This window comes from Anoplolepis gracilipes, chromosome 16 (genome assembly GCF_047496725.1).
Source record: "Anoplolepis gracilipes chromosome 16, ASM4749672v1, whole genome shotgun sequence".
Taxonomy (NCBI): Eukaryota; Metazoa; Arthropoda; class Insecta; order Hymenoptera; family Formicidae; genus Anoplolepis; species Anoplolepis gracilipes.
Window position 1 is genome coordinate 6,175,779 of NC_132985.1, and position 25,841 is coordinate 6,201,619.

The following is a 25,841-nucleotide window of genomic DNA, read 5'->3' on the forward strand; positions in this document are numbered from 1 at the left end:
AAAATGATGTAATATACATATCACAATAATATTAATAAATTTTGAAACAATATAGAATTAAAATAATTTTAATTATCATAGTAATATGTTAAATAAAAAATAAAATAAATGAAAAGAAATTTTTATTTTAATTTATTTGATTTCACTTAGAGGCTATCTTATTTCCATCTATCATATACTTTGTTCTGTCTTATTTTATTATATTTTATAGAATTTTATTTTATTCCCTTCCATTCTATTTTATTTTTTATTAATTCCATCACCAACCACCAATGGAATAAAATAAAATTAAATAATATAAATATCGCAATAAAATAAAAATAAATAAACCAAAAGAATATAGAATGAAATAATATGTAATAAAACAATATAAAATTAAATAAAATTAATTTTAATTGTGATGATGGTGATGGAATTAAAAAAAATAAATAAAATAGAACAGAAGGTAATAAAATAAAAAATATAATACTCTCGATGTAGCTAAATAATGTTCAACTCCAAATTGTTTTGATTTTGAAATTCACAAGCTTCTATTATTGATTTATTATTGATTATTCATATATTGTACAAGTTTTTTGAAACTTACATTACATAGTATAAATGGAACTATGTATTATCAATAGCTCCGATTCGCGCTGGTAAATCGACGCATGAGAAAATACAATTTTGTAAAAAAAGGAAGAAAAAGGGAAGGAGGGGGGAGGAGAGGGGGGGGAGAGAGAGAGAGAGAGAGATAATAGCCTAGTTTCGTAAAAAATATAATAAGATGTCGCGCAATAAAAGTAATATCCGTGAAATATCAAAGTAGTCGTTAAAAAATAACGTTGATCTCGAATACATAGATGAAAACGAACGCTTCCTTTAATCATTATATCGTTCTCCCAAAAAACGAGTATTATTGTACAAAGTATACTAATATATTAAATATGCATAGTACGCAAGTTACCCTATTAATTTGCATACTACGCACGCAATTTGGGGGAAGGTACAATGTTAAATGTGGGTCGTTTATTCTGCGCACGATGACAAAACTTACTCGCTATATGCCGTATGGTTGTGCCATGTTGTAATTATAACAATTTATATGGAAATTACATAATATTATTATTATAATATAATAATTAGAGCGCGCGTTATTAGCTTCGGGAAGATATATAACGAGGAATTATATGTATCTACAAAATTTTTCATTCAGCCGTAAAATAGCATATTAATGGATGACTCGGTGCTTTATTTTCGCAATATTTTGAAATATTATTTTTTTTTAACTCGATCATTCGCAGATAGCGTATTTTATTCATTTACATATCATCAATATTAATATTTCAGATTAAATTATTTAGTATGACGAGATGTACAACATTTTTTTATCAGCTCAGATGCTACAGATTTTTTTCAAAATAACAGGTTTTATCTTTAACTTATAATAATTATAAATATATGTCAGTGCCTATGCCACGGATGACAGCGTGTTTGAAAGCCAGTAATAATACCCTCCTATAGTCACCCCTGTTTTATTACTTTATATTATACATAATATAAATATATATTATAAATAATTTAATATAAATTCATAATAATTATTATAAATTTATGTATTAATATATTATATAATATATTAAACATATTCTATAATAACTATTAATTATTATATTATAATATTAATAATAATTATATTATATTATGATATAAATCACAATATATCATAATATATCATATTTAAAAACAATTATTATTTCTGATTATATGAATATTTTGAGGAAAGAATTTAATTGCTTTAAATAGTTTTATTTTTACATATTATGTTTTTTATATACTCAGTGTTGCATAAAATATCAGAATAATTATTAATGCACTTTTAGATTCTATTTAAAGAAAACTGTTATTTGAAAAAAATATCATCAATAATCACAATTTTTCAAGAAACAAAGAGCATATGATATATGTTTCCCAAGACTCTAAATAAAACATTTATCTGAGAAATTCTTCATTGATGATAAATAAATGTTTCATTGGTGATGAGAGAAGATAAATGTTACATGTTATACGCTTAACTTAGAGCATGATTTCAGCTATTTTATCTAAGATTAATTAGAATTACAATATTATGTACATAAAAAGAGATGTTGCATTGGCACAGCAAAGATGTGTACCTGGACTGCCATCCACAGCGCTCTCGGCAAAAATTATTCTACCATTAATTAATTAATACATGATTTTTATGACGCGTAATTGGATTTGAGGTATTCGCTTTCGTTGTGGTTTTTCAAATAATTGCACGCCAATTGAGAAAAAAGAAACACAAGTCTCCATTTCATTTAAAAAAGTTATTGCACTTCACGATTATTCTCATGCTAATTTTGTGTTGCGTCTAAATTTTTTTTTCCATGAAAAAAAAACTTGATAAAAAATGCCCTAATTTACGAGAATGTAAAAGCTTTCATAATTGATTCGATAGAAACAGTGTGAACTGGATCAAATTATTTCATCGGATATTTCACAATTTAAAGCTAAATTAAAAAAAGCTAGCAAATTTCTTGCACGCGAAAACTATCATATTTTTTTGTTCGAATAATACTGTAAAATTATATCGAATATTCTTCGATATTGCAAAATATCTGCTCGATTAATTAAATGATCCGCATATCGCATTCAAGAATAATATTTCTGGTTTACATAAAAAAAAAAAAAAAAAACAATATAGAATAATAAATAAATGATTTAAAAGCCTTTATTGTTTTTATCTTTATTTATAGTATGAATAAAAAGACATTATTATTATTAATTATCTACATGTATTATCAACTCCCTCGCAGTATCGTATACTGCCAGGTCGGTATTTATTAAACGGTTGGCAGTCCCGGCTTTAATGGAATGTTACGGTTACATTATCTAATTAATGCGAGCGATATGATCTACAGCTACCGCGTCACGTAATTATACTCTTCGTTCGTGCCTCGTGTTTTCGCCACATTGTTCTTTTCTCTGTCGCAATATACTAAGTAATAATAATCTAAAATATCATTAAGCCACCCGATTTCAAAATTAGTTCATTAACAACAATATCGCTTTCTTGCATCCGCAAGATGTTTATTTATTTTTATGTTATTCCTTTAAAACTCAGCTGTTTAAAGTTTATGTACATTAAAATTCGTGGCTCTTAATTGTTTGCTAAACACGTTTTGCTTCCATTTCCAAGAAACACATATATTTCTTCACTTATATCAAGTAATCGTTGTTATATATTTAATAATTTTATACATTTCTATGTAATCACCTTAGCTAATCAAAATAAGAGTTTATCAAATTAGAATATATTGTTTAAAAAAAATCATATATGAAGTTTATATTTTTTCAAATTATTGAAAATACACAAGCTTTTCTGTGTGATTTAGCGATTTATTTAATGTTATTACAAATTACCATTTATTATTAATATAAATCTATCTCTCTATTTTTACTAAAAAATGTATATATTTTTGTATATTTCTATAAATTATATTATTTATTATGTAATAAACATGTAACAAAAATATAATTACAATATATTCAGTTTAAAGAATAAAATATTTTTATTAATAACAGCTTTATGTGTTAGTATCATAAAATTAGAATGAAAAAGAGTTTATCAAATATATCACACAGATATGATACCTATAATATGATTTGATTATATCAATTTTTTCCATCAAATATTTTAAATGGTTTTTGTTTGCTTAATTTAAAGTTCATCTTTTGACACTTTGATGAAGCAGTATTTTCTATAGTTATTAATTGATATTAATATGTTTATACAATCTGTAATATATGTACATAAAACAATACAATATAATAATGTTTAGAACATATAAAAATACTTTAACACACAGACTCTCATTTGTTTGAAAATTCATTTAAAAATTTATATTTAAAAATCTAAAATAGATTGTTTTTCTAATAACAAATTATCATAAAAAATCCATTATTAGACAAGGATATCGCATAGAAAAGTATAAAATCATTAAATATCGCGTCGATTTTCAAAATACGTGACAAAAAATTTCATGTGTGGGAGTTTCTCGTGCTTTATATTACAATATAAAAAAGCTAATGCAAGTACGAGAAACCTTCAATGCCTTTTAGTCTATTTTTAATTAGAAACTCATCTCTCGTTGCTCTTATGACACAGGGCTAGCTTTGCAAGCATGATAAAGTCAGTTTTAAATGGAGCATTGATTATGTACATTGTTTATATGCAAATAGTATTTTCTAATAGTACATTTGTATACATGTAATTTATACGCATCCCCAGTTTTCTCAATTTAGAAATATTAATATATATATATATATATATATGCATATATATAACAATTTTCTTTCTCTACCGTCATATCTCGTGTTAAGGTACCTAGTTTGGATGTTTTTCTATTACACAAACATCATTATATTTTGTAAAAGGCTTGCCAGCCAAGATTAATCGAATACGATGAACGGGGCGTGGCAAAAATTTATTTAAGGAAAGACTTTTACAAAGTCAGCGCATAAATCTAATTAGCTGCCTCTCATTTAATTTTTCACATTTTCTCCAAGTAGTATATTCTACGCGAATTTAAAATGAATATGTATAAATGCAAACATATATGCACTTTTATATATATCTATGCACATGCATATATCTTAAGCATATTATATATAAAAATGCATATGTATATGTATATGTGTAGCAATGAAAATGCAATATATGTATAATATGCTTATCACACACACTTATATTCAGTCATTTGTTCATTTGTTCATACATAGCACACTGCTGCCCGCGTTACGAGTAGCATAACGAATGAAATCTTGATATCGTGTTTAAATGATTTCAACGATAAAAGAAAAACAGTTCTACGTATTTACACGATTTTTCCTTTTTTTTCGGTTACACAGCACGCAGTTACCGTCATATTATATATATATATATATATATGTGTGTGTGTGTGTGTATGTATGTAGCTATTTATACCGAGCCATAATCGTCGAACACGAAAGCACTTGAATAACTCGTTTCGTTTTACCCTGATCTTTTAATTATCCAACGCTCAATAAAAATCGGTGAAAACTGTAAGATGTCCTCTATTGTATTCGCTCAAGGCGTGTTAGAATTTGCGCGGCAGTGTTAGTTAATGAGCGATGAGAAAGTAAAACGGCGGGAAATACTTTTCGAAAATGTGCACAAGACAATATTATTAAATGGTGTTCGTAGTATTAAGCGTTATAAATGCCTCGTAACATTCATTAAATATTTTGGTGTTTTTCAAACCAATGGATCGTGTCTAGAAACTTTACGTATATACTGTTGCGAGAATTAGAAATATATTATAGGTTGTTACTGCTGGTGTGATTGAAGCTGAGAAAAGTGACGATGATTTTTTTTTTTCATTTTGTACATATCTTCAAAATGCACTTTCCGCCATTTCTGTGATTCTAAGAAAATCTCAAGATGCTCATCGCTATAGAGGCACTCTGTCCGCGATGCGAAACTGTCAAGTAAATGCGCACGTGTAATCATATCGCGATCGTTTATTATAACGCTAGCAGAACCAGTTTTGTCTGTGCACACGACTATAAAATTCTTTGCTCATTCCGGTTCCTTTTTCATCAAAGTTTCTTCGAGAACATTTTGCCATTCAATGACAATTAAATGGAAATGTAAAAACTAATTATACGTAAAAAATTAAATTTAATTAATGCTTAGCTAGATTAAACTCTATGCATCGCGTTGCGATTTTAAATTTTAGCTAATTTTTTCTAGTTTGATTATACAGGGTGTCTACTTCCTGAGAAAGCAGTGAAAGCCTAGAATTCTCAATTTTCTTTTGTATTTGAAAAAGTCAAAAAATTTTCCTAGAATTTTATTAAAATTTAGGGAAATACAAAATATATATATATTTTTTTTTTTTTTTTTTTTGAAAAAAAATATTTCTGGAAAATCAAAGAATTTTCAGGAATTTTTTAAATTCAATTTGAATAGACACTCTGTTGTAAACAAATACAATAAGAATGTAAATCAAATTTAAAAGTATCATCCGGCATGCATATGACACTTTTATTAGTCAGTACTGAATAATCATATTAACGAATTAAATTTCATTTCTTAAATTTTCTTTTTACCGAAACGTTTCGTTCAGCAATAAACTTTTTACTATAGTGGCAATTTTTTAGCATGCATATCCCTCGAAGAAACCATATATACGCTTGCCACTATATTTCATTATCAATAATCATACTCTCGTTCGTATTCTCCCTCATTACCAATACTCACAGCACGGCAAAAAGTGCACAACGATAATTAGTCTTACTTAGATCTCTCTCTATGCTTTGCTCCGCGTCCTACATCAGATATCTTAAAACAAAACGCATAAATGAGGCACTTGCCCGCGAATCTGTACCGGCCATACTAATACTCCATTCCTGTTATAGATCAAGATTTGCCAACAATTAATACACGGAAGGCACGCCTCGTCTCTCGCGCGAATGCTTAAATGTCTCTACACAGTGTTTCGTTTTTTTTCTATCTTTGCATCAGTCTAAGCATCTAACAGGCCACTGCTACGAACACAGTCCTCATATGGATATCACATTACATTACTACGATTCAATTCTTCAATATCAGTCGTCGTTGTTGTCGGCGTACACTTCTCCTCACATTCGATTCTCTTGTCGTCATCATCGTGAAAAAAAAATACATAAAGAAATAAATTTTAAACAATCGAACGCTACACAAAATTCCACAGTAGTCGTGAGCATAAGATATACTTGACAAAGCTTGAAAATACCATAGAAAAGTAGATCGTTGACTCGATCACGAAACTACTTTTACAACGTATATGACACAACGTGCGAGGCTGTTCATCAGTGTATATATATGATCACGATCGCATTTGCCGACACAATTTCTAGCCATATTTCATTGTAAAATTTTGAACAAAAAAGAGAGAGAAAAGGGGTTTAGTATATGTGTTCAAGATAGTTCCTGGCTCTTCTTTCTCTTTCGTAATTCAAATTCTAGAAGAAATATACAGTTACTTCCAGTACTGCTACTTCTTTAGATGCACAGAGTTACAATTTCTAAACGCATTTTTTTTCAATCAAACCGTAAATGTGTGAAGTCATTTTATTTTTATCGATGATACCGATCACTTTTACGACCCTACGCTCGAACCGCGTTTAGTTCGCGTCGAAAACACATCGAGTTCGTGATGTCGCATGTTTACGATAGTTCGTGCTCCTAAACAGAAAATTATCGTCCTCGCTAGTATATTGGGCCATGGACTGAGATCGCGGTGGCGGACTAGCCACATATGTGATCATGTTGTTGAAATTGGGCAAGAACTGTGGATTAAAGAGCGACAGGATCCTCTCGTTGAGCTCGCGCGGATTTCGGGTGGGCACCATGTAGTGATCTCGTCCGTTGTTCGTCAATTCTCCGTGCCTGTCAAATCGATCATCGTCGACAGCGGGACGATGTGACCCGCAGAGATCGTCGAGACTATTGGCACTGTCGCTATTGCCAGAATCTTCGAGTTCGCAGGCGGTTGTCGGAGCATTTATCAGCGTAGTCTCGACGCACTCGACTGACTGATGGTACCGAACACATCTCGGAGCTGTTGCGTTGGAGGATCGCTGCTGCGCAGATTCGTAGGGATCACGATATTCGAGCGTGCAAGTCTCGTCGTTCACGATGCTCTCGTAGTGATCCTCGTAGCGATCCTCGTCCAACTTATGCGTGTTATTAGTATGGTCCGTGGCGATACCGGTGGTGAGGCTCGTTGGGGGTGTCGTCCCGTCATCATCCTCGTCGTCGTCACCGTCCTCGTCGTTGCGCTCGTCCGACTCCGCGATGTCGGAGGAAGAGGAGATGGAAGATGCGGCAGAACCCGTGGGGTCCTGTGACAAGCCTCAGACGGCTCTGTGTCGTCTTCTGTATCATATGTACGTTTTCTTCACCTTCTGCACCGGCTTGTTCTCCGCGGACGAGTTGGCGTTCTTGCCATTTGGGTTCTTTGGCGGCACGTTTAGAACCAGATTGATGGACTTGTTGTTGAATCCGGGTGATTCCGAGCTCTCGGTCAGCCGATTTAGCTGCTGCCGCTGCTCAGATGGTTCTGGATACGATGAGCCGCGCAGTCTTTGAGAGAACCAGAAACCGAAAGCAAAACCAGCCACCAAGGAGCATAAGCAAGTGCCTACCAGCGCACCTGTCAATGTTTGGGCCGAATACACCGCCGGGGTAACAGTTACACCTGTAACGTATATATATATATTTATTTATTTTTTTTAATTATCTAAAAATTATGCAAACTTGAAACTTTGATTTTCTTCGAAAAACAAACTTCATGTAAAAAAAAAAAAAGAGAAGCACACTGAAATTTTTATATTGTTATCCATAACATTATTCCTTCGTGTTAAGTTCAATAACGGACCACCCTATTAGTCGTGCAAACATAAAAGTGAACCTGGGGAATAATAAATGAAATATTATGAGAGGAGGAAATTGCCTCAAAGCACGAATTATGAAGGTGTAGGACTTTCGACTTCGAACACTGAAGATAAAATACGCTATATGCCTGAGGTGGTGACATTATGAGCAAACTTGTATAGCGCAAACCATTACCTTGAGGCTCGTTAGCCCTTGGCTGCGTACGGCCGTACTGATTTTCCCGATCCAGCTCGATGACAATTTCATTGTCCCGTTCATCGAGTTGCTCGTCGCGCCCATTTTCGGGCACCACCGCTGGTTGCACGGGCTTCGTCATTTCTAGAGTAATATTCACCCAATATGATGATAGACAATAAAGATGATTACACATACAAAATGATTTCGCATACGTATTACAACAAAGAAGCGTTATATATATATAATAAAAAAGCATCTCTCCCGGACAGGTGCAAAGACATTATATGTATATATATATATATATATATATATATATATATATATATATATATATATATATATATATATATACATATAATGTCTTTGCACCTGTCCGGGAGAGATGCTTTTGAATCATATTTAGATATTCCCAAGTAGTAATCAAAATATATTTATATTTGTATCATAATTTATTGTCACTTTTTGATTGTATTGTCTCACTATTTTGTAAATTACCAAAGTGTCAGACACAAAAACTTCAAGTCATGATGTATGAATATCTAGATATGATCTGGAGATCCGACCTGGAAATACCGTGAAGCATATAAAGCATCTACTGTACGCATGAATATATTATGAGATGACTGATCGTGAGCTGCGTTAGCCATGCGAGCAGAACTCTTAGCGTAGTTGAATGTGCGTGAAGTATTATTTAATGTTTACTAGGAGTTGCAAAGGGTAGCTTCAACATTTATTACGTGTTTTGTTTAGTTAGATATTTTCTCTTCAAAGAGAGAAAGCGACACATGTTTAAATTGTCGCAGGTTTATTCATGTTAGTTGCGCGCTATTTTCTATTTTTAAAATTATTATAAATTAAAATAATAATTATAAATTGAGATAAAAGCACAAAATAGCTTATTCACAGATTTGTGAGAGAGAAGAAAAATAAAGCATAGGAATGTAACTAAAATAAATATACTGGGTATGAGAAAAAGAGATTTAAAAGGGGAAAGGCTACAGCCGGATAAACATACTAAAAATGCCCCCGACGAGTTTTAAATTAACATTTGGCCTGTGAAAATTTCCCTCAAAATTTCAGCTCCCTAACTCTATTATTTTCTAAGTTACTGAGAAAAACTAAAATTAAGAAAACTTCTTTAACATGTTCCTTTCAATCATCAAACTTTTAATCAACTCAATTTTTTTCAATTTTTTCGAGTTGGTGCAATATAGTAGAAAAAAATAAAAAATAAAAATCCATTTTCTTAATTATTTTTTGATAATAAGACGGTAAATTATTTATTTTTCTTATAATAATTATAATAGTAATAATAATTGTACTAGTTATAATTACAGTGCAAAATAGAAATATTTTTTATACAAAAACAATTTTCACAAATACAACTTTTAAATAAACTTTAAAATTGTTTTTACATGAAAAATATTTCTATCTTGCCTCATATAATTATAACTGTTACAATTATTATAATTACTACTATAATTATTACAAAAAAATAAATAATTTTCCTATTATCAAAAAATAATAATAAAAAGATTTTTCATTTTTTTCATCATGTTGCACCACCTTGAAAAAATTGAAAAAAATTTGAGAATATTGAGACATATAAAAAGAGCATTCTATAAAAGTTTTGTGATTGAACCTCGAAAGGAACATGTTAAAAAAGCCATTTCTTAATTTCAATTTTTTTTTAAATCGAGATTTTACTCGAGATTAATAAAAAAATATTTTTTTTTGTGTCTTTCATTGATAAGTATTCAGAAAAAAATATCGATATGGGCTCATCTCAAATATTTACCGAAAAGAAAAATAAAAACTGAAAATAACATTTTTCTCGATAACTCAGGAAATAATAAAATTAAGGAGCTCAAATTTTATGGAAAATTTTTTTTACAATGAGGAAATCACAGGCCAAGTATTATTTAAAAACTCGTTGGGGGCACTTTTTGTATGCTTATCCGGCTATAGCCTTTTGCAAAAAAGTGACTTTTTCAAACTTGTTATTTAATTTTTTATTTTTGATAATTTCCTCTCTTCTATTTTCGAAGTAAAAAATAATCACGAGTAATGACTACAAAAAAGATAATGATAACAAATTTGATTACGTTCGCGGTAGAAAAATATGTGTTTGAAAGGATGACGCGTACAAAAATGCGCAGGAAACTTTTCAAAACTCTCAAATCCCTTTTTAAATCACCACGTATGTTAAATTCATAGTACGACGATTTATGAATACAAGCTTCAACATAAACATGATTCTGCTGTTTATTCAAAATAGGAAAATAAGCCAGAAATATAAGCGCGTGAATAACTTGCGTGCTTGTAATATTCAAGCGAAACAAAGTTCGAAGTAGAAATGTTTAACTTCAAGTTCTCGGATAATATTCGATATCATTTGCAAATCCCGTACAACTTCTCTGACACGTTACATTGTAAAAAAGAAAAAAATAAAATAAAATAAAATAAAACAGAGAATCAGATCGTCTCGGATAAAATTATTATTAAGCAAGCGACCATCATTTGCTTATTTCTGGAAACATATCACGGATGTTTCAACAACACATGTCAATATAATATACACACACATATATATATATATATATATATATATCGGACGTACGTTGCTCGTATCCGCAGCTTCTGTGTCTGCCGGTTGGGATGTCTTGGAACAGCGTTTTGCTGTTGTCGCTATCGTGGAGCTTCGTCGGGACTGCTTCGCACTGATTCGACATCGCGTCCCAAGCGCAATGGGGGTCCTGCAAAGCGACGCAGGATCTGCAGGTAGCCGCGGCGGGCGAATCGCAATGATGCAAGGGAACCGCACGAATCTCAGAATCCGCGAACACCACCAGTTTGCTGGCTTCACCGGCCAAGTGAACCACCAAAAGGTCCTTAACCGCTTGACCTGCGATAAAAAGCATGATCATATTGAGTAATTTTTTTTTTCTATCTATGCGCGAATGTGCGTGATAAAAGACATTACACTTTAACGATATTATATACATTATATACATTATATACATTATATACATGTATATAACTTATTACATGTATATTATATACATGTAATAAGTTTACTTACCGAATTTCAACACCTGGACATCGCTAACAATAACTTGGCCCACATTGTCACGTGTTTCGGGTGCGCGTGTGTTGAGCGCCTTCAAAACACGGCCGTCATCTGCAAGTTTATTTCGTTAATTTTATATAAATATATAAATATATATATATATATATATATATATATAAATTATATATTATTTAAATTGTTAAATATATATATATATATATATATATATATATATATATATATATATATGTAACATTAAACATCGTTATAATGTATAATAAATCAAGTATAATTATACAGAAATAATAATAAATGCGTAATCATATATAAATGTAATATATAATTTCTATATGATTACAAATAATTAAATAAATAAATAATTTTACCTGTTCCGATGTAAAGCACGTCATAAGCTTTACCATCCAACGCTTTCACTTGAGGATCTACAACGACTTTGGTAAATCTGTAACTGCAAACATTAAAAATTCCCCATATTAAAAAATATATTGCGCTATAAAAATATGTTATTAAAAAGAAATATAATTGTCATAAAATTAACCTTTGATAAAAAATTCTGTTACAAAATATCTATGCAGAAAGAATTTTTTCATGTATGTATAATATTGCGTAAGTTCTGTTCTGTATCGCTAAATTTAGCATTAAAAGATAGTTTGAAATGCATTTATGGATTTACTAGGTTTTTCATTAAAAAAAAAAAAAAAAAAAAAAAATTCATATTCAAGAAATGTAACTTTTAATTATGTAATTATTAAATCTTTTCATAATTAAATCAATATATTACTGATGTTTTAATAAAAGACCACTCACTTAAAACTGGTTTTGGTTATCACAGGTAATGAAAAGTAGGATTGCACCGCGTCGTCCATGAGAGGGTGAGCTTTAACGAAATTGACAGTGATGTCCGGAAGCGTCCTGGAGTCATTGACGCATGCACCAGGTCTGGGCTCAGGTACTTTTTCCGGAAGTACTCGCAGCCAATTGCTGTTTATAGTCTCCTGTTCTTTGAAAGCGCTTTGGAAGACTTCAAGAATGCTGTCCATGGAGAAGGCACAGACGGCCGAGCCTCCGATAGAGTTCACCGGAGTCGTGAAAACCCCATAAACCAGACGCGCAGATTTCCCCGCGTATCGACCGTCCGTAACATCGCTCGTTGATTCTAGATAATCGACAAAAAGAAGATATTTCAGGTATGTATGCATATATTTTGAGGTACGTAATATTACATATATTAAATAACAGTTTCACCTGATGTTTTAATCACAAACTATTTGTTTATCCTATATTCGCGCAATATGAAATATGAAAATTCTTTTATCTATTCCGTTATCTATTTTATAACGCTAGATGCATAAATGACTATTTTACCGGATGCGCTTGAAAATAGAAACGTCGATTGGATATCGATATTTGGCAATAAGTCAAGATCTTTTGCATTCATTCTAAATCTTAATAAAACTTAATTATTTCTATTTAAATTCCTCTATTAACTGTTTCGATTTTAAGTTTTTCATTGATTTTTTTTTGTATATTTTTAGACGGTATCTCTATATATTTTAATACAATTTTAACAAAAAAATGTCCTAAAATTAAAAAATTAAAAAATGTTAAAATAGTTAAATAATATATTATATAGAATTTTAAAAATAAAAATGTATTAAGCAAAAAATATATAAAAAATAGAATAAAATAATAATGTGATATGTATTTTATGCATATTAGGTAATTGTATAAATTCGATTTGATTCTTGACAGCTATTTATATAATATAGCAATTATACAAACGTAGCAATTAAATTATTAGAAATATGTATATATTTCATATTTCTTTTTGTACGTGAAAAAAGACAGCAACTTTAGTTATTATTTAAATATCATCTTTTGACCGGAATATTAAGTTGATATATTTTTTCAAAGATAATTATAAAGACTACATTTCAGTATTATTTAAATTTTAAATATTTTTTAATTACTTCGGAATTGATAATATGGGGGGAGACGGCAAAATGCAAAATTCAAACAAAGTATTTTTTTTCGGACATTTCCAATAAATCGCTTTGAACGCGCTCAGTCGAGATTAACGATATAATCTGTAATTTACTGAAATTAAATCTGCTCAGAAAGAGAATACTGATCAAATATCGATCATCTCCTCTATTTTATGCCATTTATTTTACTTAAAAATGAACTTGATTTAATTTTTTATCAACTCAAAATCAAATCGTTTCAAAATCACCGATATCGATTTGACAGTAAAAGCTATCAATAACGAAATGTCAACGTACACACGTGGTGAGTCATTAACGTTTATTCCCGTCATTAGATGGAAAATTCACGCAATATGCGAAAGTTGTATGTGATTTCGCGGCGCTTCTCAAGTATTCTAGCCATTTGGAGGCGCGCCAACTTTAGCGAGAGCATAGAAATTTCAATTCGATATGCGGCGACAATATTCTATTCGGGAACAGTGCTCGGATCCTCTCCTCGTTCATCCTCCACTCCCAGCGATAGCGCACGGCTATTGTGCCTCGCACTCGAGATTAGTCCATTTCGCTGGTAGCCGGAGTAACTTATCTAATTGTGCTATATCTGTGTATGAAATCGGATAAACGCGAGAAATATCGCGCAGATATATATATATATAAATATTAGAGATACGCACCTTGTTATAGTTATGCAACGTTATTTCTCTGTTATTGTTAAGAGAATATAATGCTACACCCCACAATGTGTCTCTCTAATATTTATATTTGCAAACAACAAACTACAACAACTCTTTCCCCTTCTCTCTCTCTCTCTCTCTCTTACGTTATATAAACTGTTGCATGTAAATATATAAATATTAGAAATACAAGTATTGTTACAGCGCAGTATTATTCCTATTATATCACCGGGGAATATAACAATATCATAACTCATTTTTTTTATATTCGCGACCACTGTTGCGACTTGTTTAATTTTCGGATAGAGATTTACGTGATTGCGATGTCTGTCATTTTCGAGTTTTAATACCAGAGTGTCTATTCAAATCTTGTTAAAAAGATTCCCGGCTCCTCCAGATATTTTTGTTTTCAAAATTACAGGTTAAAGAGAATAGTTTAAAAAAATATATACTAATATATATAAGAAAATTATTCTATTATATAAATCTTGTTATTTTAATAAAAATTTAAATTTATTAAAAATTAAATAATATTAATGAATTAAATAAATATATAAATTAAAAGATATATAAATTTTTTAAGATAGATGTTATTAATATTTTGTTAAAACTTGATTATACACAAACAAAAATAGATATATCTATAATATATATTTCTAATATGTTTGTAATACCTATTTGAAATGCAAAATTTGCTTGGCTGGTTAATTGTTTACAAATATAAGAGGAAAATTATCAAAGAAAGAATTTTTGAAAAAATTCCTCAAATCCCAATAAAATTCCATGAAAATTCTCTGATTTTTGCAGATACAAAAGAAATTCCTGGTTTTCCATAGAGTAGACACCCTGAATACAAAACTGAATGCATCGCACAGATAAAAATCACGGTCAGGGTTAAATCTCGTCGTTCTTTCTTGAAATTTTTTCAAACATGCAACTGGTAAAATTGTAACATGTCTCTCCTTCCTCTTCGATTATATTTCATTGAATGCGCTGCAAGTACGTGCGGAGCAGAAATCGTAGAAAACCTTGAAAGGCAGAAGAGTACGCGTAATATATGTACTAAGTAGCGACTAACACGACGTAGTAGCGAAGAGGCTCTTTTACGAGGCCCTTTTAGGGGAGCACGTGGGAGAGAGAGAAAGAGCCCTCGTTTGAGACTACTCGAGCGTAGTCACGATCGAAGCCACGAAAAGACGTGCATATGCATACTCACGTATTTCGTTGAAATAGAAGGGGTACTCTCCCGGTACCGAACAGTTGAGTCTCGCTTTCAGAAAACTCGTCCATCTGTCGCTAAATGCATGTGGCCCGCCCTTATCGTGTTGACAGACTCTACCGACTCGCGAGTAGACCGCCTGAAATGTGTAATCGAGCGATATTAAAAACACCGAAACACTTGCTTTTTATTTCCTCTATAATATGATATCAACAATTGTCGTATTTTCACGCGTTACTATTTTTTTTACAATCTAGTTAAAAATGTTTCATATACTTATATCGTATAATCAATAAAAAAGCAAATTATTCTTTTATATGAATGTTATTTTAACAAAAATTTAAAATTATTAAAAATTAAATAATAATATTAATGAATTGAATAAATATATAAATTAAAAGGTATATACATTTTTTTAAGATAGATTGTTATTAAAATTTTATTATTAATACACTTTTATTAATTTCTCAGACGGGATCATGGATATCCCTAATAATATAACACAGAAGCTTAATAAAAAACTTGCTTGAAAATATCGAAGATACAGGAAAAAGAAACTATAATTTTACCTTCCCACAATTCATGTATTCCACAGCTGTCTCGCGATAGAAGAAGAATACGTAATCCTGATACGCAAATGAGCTGACAAAGTTGGGACCTGAAATAATGAGATTATATTAAATTCGATTATCAAACGGTACGTTGAAGCTCTTCTTCTACGGAATATCTCAGAATTAGCATGAAAGCGAAAAGCATAAAATTTTCTGTTATTCTTCAAAAATACATATTGGACGAATTTGTATGACTTCGCGTATCTGGGGAAAAGGATATAGACGAGATTTGAATATCGTCTCGATTTGTTATCCGTGCACAACTTTTCAAGTTATAAAATTGAATGTCGTGAAAATTATTCTACACATGCCGCTTTTTAAAATAGAATTTGTCAAGATAAGATTGCAAAGGGTATCTACTCTTTGAAAAAAAAAAAAAAAAAAATTTTTTTTGTACCTGGAAAAATTAGGAAATTTTCATAGAATTTTATTGGAGTTCAGGGAAATTAAAAAAAATTCTCTCTTTGATCATTTTTCTCTCATATCAACAGCCAGCAAGCCAAATAAATTATGCATTTTAAAATAGATATATATTTTTATTATACATTCAAAATATATACTGAAAATATTTAAATATTCTTATTCGTATTTAATACATATTTTTTACTGTAATTTTTAATGATAAAAAGTAAAAATGTTATGCAAATGAAAAATGTTTATCTTACAAAAGTATTCAGTTTTTTCAGATTTTTCATTTACAAATCTAAAAAACATTAAAAAATGTATATAATAGAAAAACTTATTTTAAAAAATTATATCAAAAAATATCTACAATATTTCTGGAATTTTGAGAATAAAAATATCTGGAAGATCAGGGGGTTTTTGGAGAGTATTTTTACAGAAATCAAGCAGACACCCCGGCAAATAATTTTCGCGTATACATTGAAATTTTGGTAAAGTATTACCGTTCAGCTGATTGAGATCCGAGCGTTCGGTGCGAATTTTCTCCCTGTGAATCAGCGGCTCTCCACCGGAGAAGTCGGCCACCGTCGCGGCGTATAACTGTCCCTCTGAAACATGCATAAACGTTTCCGTCAGTCAGCCAGTCGCACCTTCCACATTTGCAAGCTAAACGAGCACTATCGGGTCGACCCGAAGTTGTACAGCGAGGCTCTCAGGTTAATTCATCCTCCTACCTAAGCGCGCCTTTTGGAAATTACCGGTTGAATTTACGTCGGCGAGACTATCCGCAGGGTGATTCGCGTTTGTGCACGCACCCGGGACGACGTTCTATATGGCATGACCGAACTTTCGCCGCTTCTCGCTATCAAAGTCCTCGAAGGACCGACTGGGAAACTGGAGCGAGCAATTATAAGCGAGCTTTAATACCGCCAATCATCTTTCGTTCCCTTCCCTGAATTCATGAATCTTCCCGCATTAATCTGAATATAAATGCATCAGTTATGTAAATTCTTTATTACGCTTAAATGATCAAATAAAGAGATCTATAAACTAGAGTTGCAAAATCAAGATTAGTCTTGATATTTTTTTCTCTCATGTTTCTCAAGATTTTTAATTAGGTGTTAAAACAATATCGTTCACGACCAACATTAAGATTTTTTAAGATTATTGGCTCTACAAAAGTATATGAATATGTATATTTGTAAATTAGATGAGGAAAAATTATTATGTTAATATAAATTTACATTTTATTTAATAAATAAAACATTAATAAATTTAGAAACAATTAATATAAATAAACAATATAAAATTTTAAATGACAAATAATTATCTGGAATTATTATAAAGATTATATTAAATTTTATTTTAAACAATTTCCAGTATTAGACAGTATTAGAAATTGTTAATAAAATCAAAACAAGACAAGATTTTGGCTGCAAAATCAAGACTAGTTTTGATAATTTTTTGTCTCATTTTTCTCAAGATTTTTAATTATAAATAGTTGTTAAAACAATATTGTTCACGACCAACATTAAGATTTTTTAAGATTATTGGCTCTAAAAAAGTATATGAATATGTATATTTGTAAATTAGATAAGGAAAAATTATTATATTATATAATTTTAAAAAATTTTACTTAATATAAACATTTTATTATACATTAGCATTATATTTAATTAATTAAAACATTAATAAATTTAGAAGCAACTGATATAAATAAACAATATAAAATTTTAAATGACAAATGGTTATCTGAAATTATTATAAAAATAATAAAGATAAATATTATTATAAAGATTAAATTTTATTTTAAACAATTTCCAGTATTAGACAGAAATTGTTAATAAAATCAAAACAAGACCAGATTTTTGCTGCAATTTTTACTTAAAACAAGATTAAAGTTTTCAATAGAAATATAATATAATATTTTTACGAATATTGTCTTGTGCAACCCTAGTAAAGAGTGTGTTAAAATTTGACAGTTGACACGGCAAAAGGCCAAAAGGTTTTCTACATGAAGGACATGAAAACCTTGTCAAAAAGTTCTAACAAATGGAGGCAAAAAATTTTGTATCTCCGAAGAAAAAGAATCTTATGTGATTCTGCGGGATCCTGTTCACTTGCTTGAGCAAGGACAATTTTTCTCCCATGTCCCGGCAATCGGCCGCAAAACCCGGGAAAAAGCCCCGTGGATTTGATCGTGTGTACAGAGTACATCACGGGCCGGGGGTTTATACACACACGATGGGCATCCACCATGGCGGAGAGGGGGATGGGGGAGCGACTACATTTCCGTCCGTGCTCTCATACAGGAGAGATCCTCGAAGGATTCGCCGCGGCTCTCTCCTCCTCGGCGGGGGCCTCTCCATATTTCACGTTCAAAAAGCACGATGGGATTTGAGGCCGGCCAACGTATGCGCGCGATAAGTGTATATAGCGGCCGGGCGGTCATATATAACGGGGGCGAGGCCAGACTTAGGGGGATGAACGTGCCCGTTGCAGGCTACAAATCTACGCTCTGAGCCCCCTGCAAGCCGCCGATGCTCGCGAATATCGTGCAACTCGCGTACTGGTAATACCTGCGGGAAGGAGGCTTGATACACGTATACCATGTGCTTCTCTCTCTTCGCGAGAGACATCGAGAGATCGGAAGCTGTAAACGCGCTCTATACTTAGGAGTGATTTAATGCACCGTCACCGACGCATTACGTCGTGCCTGCGTAAACTCTCGGCGAAACTTTCGACAGAACTGCTTGAATCGCTATCAAAGTGTAATGCGTTGTGAGAAAGTGCTTTTAAACATACGATATTTTTTAATTAAATTATACTTATCGCCATGGAATTTCCATTTTAAAAATTACAATTTTTTTCCAACTATATATATATATATAATATATTTACATTTTATCACAATATTTTTATTTAACAAACATTGACAAATTTAGAAACAATATAATAAATAAAATAAATGATAGAAAATTTTAAATGACACGAATAATAATAATTATCTGGAATTATATTATAAAGATTGTGTCAAATATTTTTTTAAACTATTGTTCAGTATTAGATAAAAATGGTTAATAAAATTAAGACAGATTTTTGTTGTATTTTTTATTTGAGGCAAGATTTAAATTAGATATAAGATATATATATATTGTATATATATATATATATCTTACAGCTAATTTAAATCTTTAAAAAAATATTTGGTACAATCTTTATAATTCCAGATAATTATTACTATTTGTTATTTAAAATTTTATATCGTTTATTTTGTTTATTATATTAAATAATATATATATATGTAAAGGATGTAATTACATTATTATACAGTTGATACAGTTTTTGATGACAGATTTTCATTCAAAAATAAATTGACAAGTGTTATTCAAAACGCACTTGTACACCATATTTATTTTTAATGAAAATCCTATTTTAATAAAGATAGCGAACAAAATGTAATTAGGAAAACAATGATTGTGCCTGCCAACAAATTTCAACTTTTCACGAAAATATTGAAATTTTTTGCTACCTAATAATGGAGTGCCTATCTGCGACGTAACTCCAACCTTAGAAGGACTTGAAAGATGACGAAATTTCTCGACGTAAAAGAAAAAAAAAGGTATATCTTACAAAGTGGAAGCATATGCAGTGTCACAAAGCATCTATCGATAAAGCCAAGATATGAAACTTTTGAGGAAGACCGTCGAAGCAACGAGATTCCATAAGATCTTCTGAAAATCAACGGATGATACGATGATGGAGCGCATTCTATTTCCCGCGGGAGAATACATATCTTAGGAGGAAACCCCCTGAACCATCTCTAACGGATCCTGAATTATTTCCCGGGATTCTGCAACGAGCAAGCCAGCTATTCGTCGGCACGAATAATAGCGGAAACCGGCCGCGAAAGTGATATCGTTGAAGAACATGTGCGATTATCCATATAATGTGGTACAAAGATTATCCATGCAATTAAAGGTAAAGTCGCATAAAATGTTTAAAAAGGCAGAAAGATGTTTAATTATCGAATATTCACGCCATAATCGAATTTTATTAATTAACGCGGACAAATTCGCATTGAATACAGAATATTTGCACAAATATACTCTGAATATATATTTATCTATTTCTCTGCAGTTACGTTACCTCTCATTATATTCAAAATAGATAATAAATTAAAATCTATTGTCGCGTATAAGTGTGTATGCCTTTTAATTATTTGTGTTGTTATATATTTCACATGTTATTTTCATCTCATCAATTTATATCGTATTACAACTAACGCAACGCTTTATTACAACTAACAATATGGAAAGCGATTCATAATTAGAAGTCAAGAGTAAATTTAAACAAAATAACTACATAATTAGCAATATTGAAAATAGTTAATATACGAAAAAAAAAATTGACTAACAATTAATGATGTAATAATTGCAATTTTTATTTATGACATCTGTTTTAATCACAGATAAAATTACTGTACAATATATAGATGCACACGGATTGGATATGAAGAATGATAACACAGAAATAAAAAAATGTCACTTTTGATAAAATTGAGAATATTGAGATATCTAGGGAACGCGATAACCAATTTTATTGTGACCATTTCAAATCGCAAGCTTATATTGATATTGTATTGACGTTGTAAAAATTCGTTAGGCTTTTGATTGCGTTATTATTTGGCAGACTTTAGTCAAAAAATCAAATCAAAGCCCTGGATTTTTTGAGAATTTCTTACGCTTGAGAGAATAGATAATAATATCAATATAACGTCACTTATTTTTATAACTATTACTGTCAATATGGCTATCATTAATATTAACGTTGACGTTTGAATTAATCTTTTGAATTTCTTTTTTTTTATATTAGGGATTATAAAATGCAATTTTCAATTTTTTAAAGAATTAAAAAAATTATATTCAATATTAAATTTTTGCTAAAAAATAATTTGTATACCTCTCGAGAGTCCTTAATTAAGCAATTTGTAAATATATGAAAATAGTTACAAGAATTTGGGATATTTTATATATTTTAATTTCTTTTTTAACTCAATTACTGGTTACGTAGATTCAAAGCAGCAGATAATATGTTTTATAATTTGATTTGTATAGTCTTTTATTGATGTAGAAATATAGGAATTTGTGAAATGATTTTTTTATACTAGGAATTATAAAATACAATTTTAAATTTTGTTGAAGAATTGGAAAAATTCACTTAAATTTTTGCTAAAAAAGAATTTTTATACCTCTCGAGAGTCCTTAGTTAAACAATTCGTAAGTATATGAAAAAGAATTTGGAATATATATTTTAATTTCCTTTTTAGCTCAATTACTGGCTGCTGATATTCGAATAAGTAGCAGATAATATGTTTTACAATTTGATTTGTATAGTCTTTTATTGAGGTGAAAATATCTTATACGAATTTGTGAAATGATTTCATTAAAAGCATTGCTTTGCTTTGCTAGAGTATTGATTTGTCGTGGCACTTTAGCGAATACACGACGCGCGCGCGTGTCTCGTAATTAGCAAATTATAACGCTCAACATATGAAACTGCGCATGTTAAACATCAACAGGGGCAAATAAAAAAGTTCCCCGGGCAAACACTATGCAAAGTATGTTTTCGCATTGAATTACGTCGAACTTTCATATCGTTCTATCGCATTGTAGAGTCTATAACAAACTTTGTTGTTTGTACATCAGTGTTTATATATTGCACAAATATTGTTACCCTGATACTTCACTCTTATAATGTATATGTGTATGTGTACGTTAATCTTATATAATATTTATATAATAATGATATAACTATGTGTATATAGGAAAATTTTATAAACCTGATATAATTCTTTTGTTACTGATAAACTTTTCGATAAATTGCTCATTAAATTTCATATCGGGGAATATTAGCCCGTCAAACTTGTTAGTTACTTGTCACAAGTAATTATATTGTTGTTATAAGTTACATCCAAATTTGATGTTCAGAAAATATTTCTCTCATTCGACTCGAGTTCATTATTCATACAAGAGTTTTGCGCTTTAATTAATTAAACAAATTGAATTAGTGTATTACATATATGCTTGCCGATAAGAACATTTCTAATTACTGACAAGAAAAAGCAAATTGTCGTATCTATCATAAACATACATAGAGTGCGTAGTATATAACAAACAATAACATCGCATAAATGTGGAATGAAATATTTCTCACTACACTGTTTATGTCATCTAAATCTGCATGTCTATTTCTAGGATAATAAAATTGAAATTAATGGTTGCAATGATAATGGCAGGAGAGAGATTTGGAATTATATATTCAACACTAAATTTGAGAAACACAACGCGAGTAGGAATAATTGCGTCTGTCATTTCTTTAATGACTCTTTAACGCGTGTGGAGAGCGCATTCATCTTTAACCCTTAACTGAAGCGGTGAGAGAACGTATTGCGTAACTGGAGCACACAATTTCCATGGACCCATCTCCCTTTCTAAGCTAAATATAGCAGATGTGTGAAAAGTGAGTTTATTGCAAGGTGTGAAAGTTCTAGAAGAACAAATATTTAGAATGCAAAAAAAAAAGAAAGATTAAATTTATAAAATAAATATAAACAAGATACCCTCATAATCGTCCAACTAAAATACTTTTGATAGAGATTTGTTTGAATCTTCTTTGGATCCATATTACTTTTCGATAAACAGGAATGAAATCATTGAAAATGTATAATTAACTAAATAATTAAATAGTAATAAAATAAAAATGAAACAAAAATGAAATATATTAAACTACAATAATAATATAAAAATAAAAATAAAATAATAAACTAAATTATTTAAAGTCTGCAAACCATCATTAAGAACAATACGTACGAAAAAATAGTAACTACAGATTGCGTGGGTTGTATGTTGAAATGTTATTTTTTTTTTTTTTTTTTTTCTAAAAAATGAATAATTTAAGAATTACTTGTTGAAGCATATTCATCATATTTGCCAGACAGGACATAAATCATGCTTGTATCTCTCAATCGCGTCTGTGCGGAATGTACGAGGACTCGTGATATTCGCTTCTCGTTCTCACAAGCTCCACTCATTGTAGAGAGGTTGAATCTCTCGAGTAGCACTTAGCGTCGTCAAAGCCACGCGTCGCCTGTCAAATCTGCTGTAGAGCCCAGCATATGTTTCAAAATGTAATAAAAATTTCCACGATATATATTTTTCACAGACAAACGCTTTTCGAGCCTATATACGCAGAACTGCACCGACTGTCTGCTCACGTAAAAAAATGTTTTTTGACAATACTACCTCGCTCTGATCGCACCTAAACCGCAGTTTTTTTTTCGCAGACGAATCTCTCTATTCTAATAAATCAAATTTTCTATGAGTGTATCTGGAAAATTTACAAAGATACAAGTCTAAATTTGATTCTTGAGACCACTCAATGTGTTATTAATTAATAAATTTATTTTATTGTAAATATAATTTCACATAATTTTGATCATATAATTATTTAAATAATCAAAACTTTATTGAACTAAATTGATTTGAAAAAAAAAAAAAAAACATCTTAATTTATGCGGTTCTAATCTCATGAATTCATAATTGATTTCGTTATGCGATTATAAAGTTAAGCATCGTACATTAAACAATAAGTTTGCGTGAATGAAAAAACTCACCGGCAAAAACTGCCGTGCTATTGTGTCGTGGATCGTAGGGACAAAGCCCTAAACCGTCCATGTCGCTTTTCTGCACGTATGCTCCATCCTGGAATACAAATAATAAGTTTTGCATTAACTTATATTTTCAATAAATTTTTTTTTATTAACATATATATATATATATATATATAAATATTAGAATTTATATGATATTTTTATAAAAAATTTATATAACATTTACATAATATTCGACAATATATTTCCATGATAAAACATAATGCTGTATTTATTTTATAACAATTTGTCCAATTGAAACACAATGACCTTTGAAAGACGTAATAAGTAGATACAATTGTTTTCGGATTAACAGTTGGAGAGCTATTGAAAATTGAATCTGGCATCGATTTCAAAATATCATTACATGGCTTGAGCGTGTGACATTCCTGTTCGCGAAACAATAAAACAATTTACTACGTGCATCTCCACCGCAAGTGTCAGATATAGTTTTGGGACATGTCGTCCACGATAAATGAGCTTGCTCACACGAGACTGCATCCTCTTCCTGAACCCCTCTCTTCTCTCTCTCTCTCTCTCTCTCTCTCTGTCTCTCTCTTTTGATTCACATTTCATGTGAGAATATGTCAGAATACATACATACATAAGCTATGAACTATTTTGTGAGATATTCACTTTTCGATCATATCTTTCATCTTCGTATTCTTGTACGCAAACTGACTAAAAAAAAGGAGTGGATTTACATAAAAAAGAAATCCACTCCAAATTAATTTACACATAAAGATGCTAATAATTTGGGATGAAATTGTGATACATCATTCTATATACAAGATATAATATACGATAAAAAAAAAATCTAGTTTTTAAAGATCTGAAACAATTCGTGAAATTATATTATTTATCATTAATTGATTTGTCTTGTGCAATACATTCATTCACATTTACATATCCGTATGTAATGGAAAATGTGTATAATGCCACACAGTAATATAGTTTCAAGGTATTAGCAAGTTAATAACTAATTCCAATCGCAATTACCGCACCCGTGCCTTTTTAACTACGTTAATGGACAATCGAAATATTACGATAATTTGTCGGCTGGACTTTTGACCATTTGTTGAAACAACGACCGGCATAATAAAATAATTATATCGAATCAATTACGCGAGCGGCCTACGACATATTTTACCAAATATTTTGTCATACAAATAAATTAATATTTATATATGTAATAATTGCGACGATTGATTGCTAATTTTATAATATTGTTCATAACATTACTTAATTATTTGTTAGTCATTTAAATGAATAGTTTTAATTGCGATTATATAAAGTTGCAAAATTTTATTTATCAATGTACGTCTATTCATGTTGCAATATTTATATATATATATATATATATAAACTTTTAAAAACAAAAATTATAAAAATACGACGACCTAATCCTATTTGAAATACAATTGCGAATCTCTTCTTCTTCATCTATTATTGATTTGTTGCTATAAAAAACCAGAAATCTCGTATTCGTCATTCGTACTTGTCTTTC

General features: G+C 30.5%; 2 protein-coding genes across 3 annotated transcripts in view; both read right to left on the bottom strand.

Moving 5' to 3' along the window:
- Positions 1 to 502: 502 nt before the first annotated feature.
- Positions 503 to 7,923, bottom strand: LOC140674747 (uncharacterized; the record flags this gene model as incomplete). The annotated part of the gene is given in 2 exon segments (XM_072908514.1): positions 503 to 7,228; positions 7,231 to 7,923. Coding segments are annotated over 2 exon segments (747 nt in total), but the record flags the coding sequence as incomplete, so codon positions are not given.
- Positions 7,914 to 25,841, bottom strand: part of LOC140674815 (semaphorin-1A) — a 221,552-nt gene continuing 203,624 nt past the window's right edge. The window contains exons 6-15 of one of the 2 annotated variants that reach the window (XM_072908632.1): positions 24,299 to 24,386; positions 17,127 to 17,231; positions 16,180 to 16,268; positions 15,608 to 15,749; positions 12,540 to 12,888; positions 12,098 to 12,180; positions 11,724 to 11,822; positions 11,262 to 11,546; positions 8,639 to 8,782; positions 7,914 to 8,267 (exon numbers count right to left, since the gene is read on the bottom strand). In XM_072908632.1, the coding sequence (XP_072764733.1) occupies positions 7,951 to 8,267; positions 8,639 to 8,782; positions 11,262 to 11,546; positions 11,724 to 11,822; positions 12,098 to 12,180; positions 12,540 to 12,888; positions 15,608 to 15,749; positions 16,180 to 16,268; positions 17,127 to 17,231; positions 24,299 to 24,386 (1,701 nt within the window). In that variant the 3' untranslated portion in view covers positions 7,914 to 7,950. The remainder of the gene's footprint in view (positions 8,268 to 8,638; positions 8,783 to 11,261; positions 11,547 to 11,723; positions 11,823 to 12,097; positions 12,181 to 12,539; positions 12,889 to 15,607; positions 15,750 to 16,179; positions 16,269 to 17,126; positions 17,232 to 24,298; positions 24,387 to 25,841) is intronic. The other variant, XM_072908635.1, reaches the window with a different exon arrangement.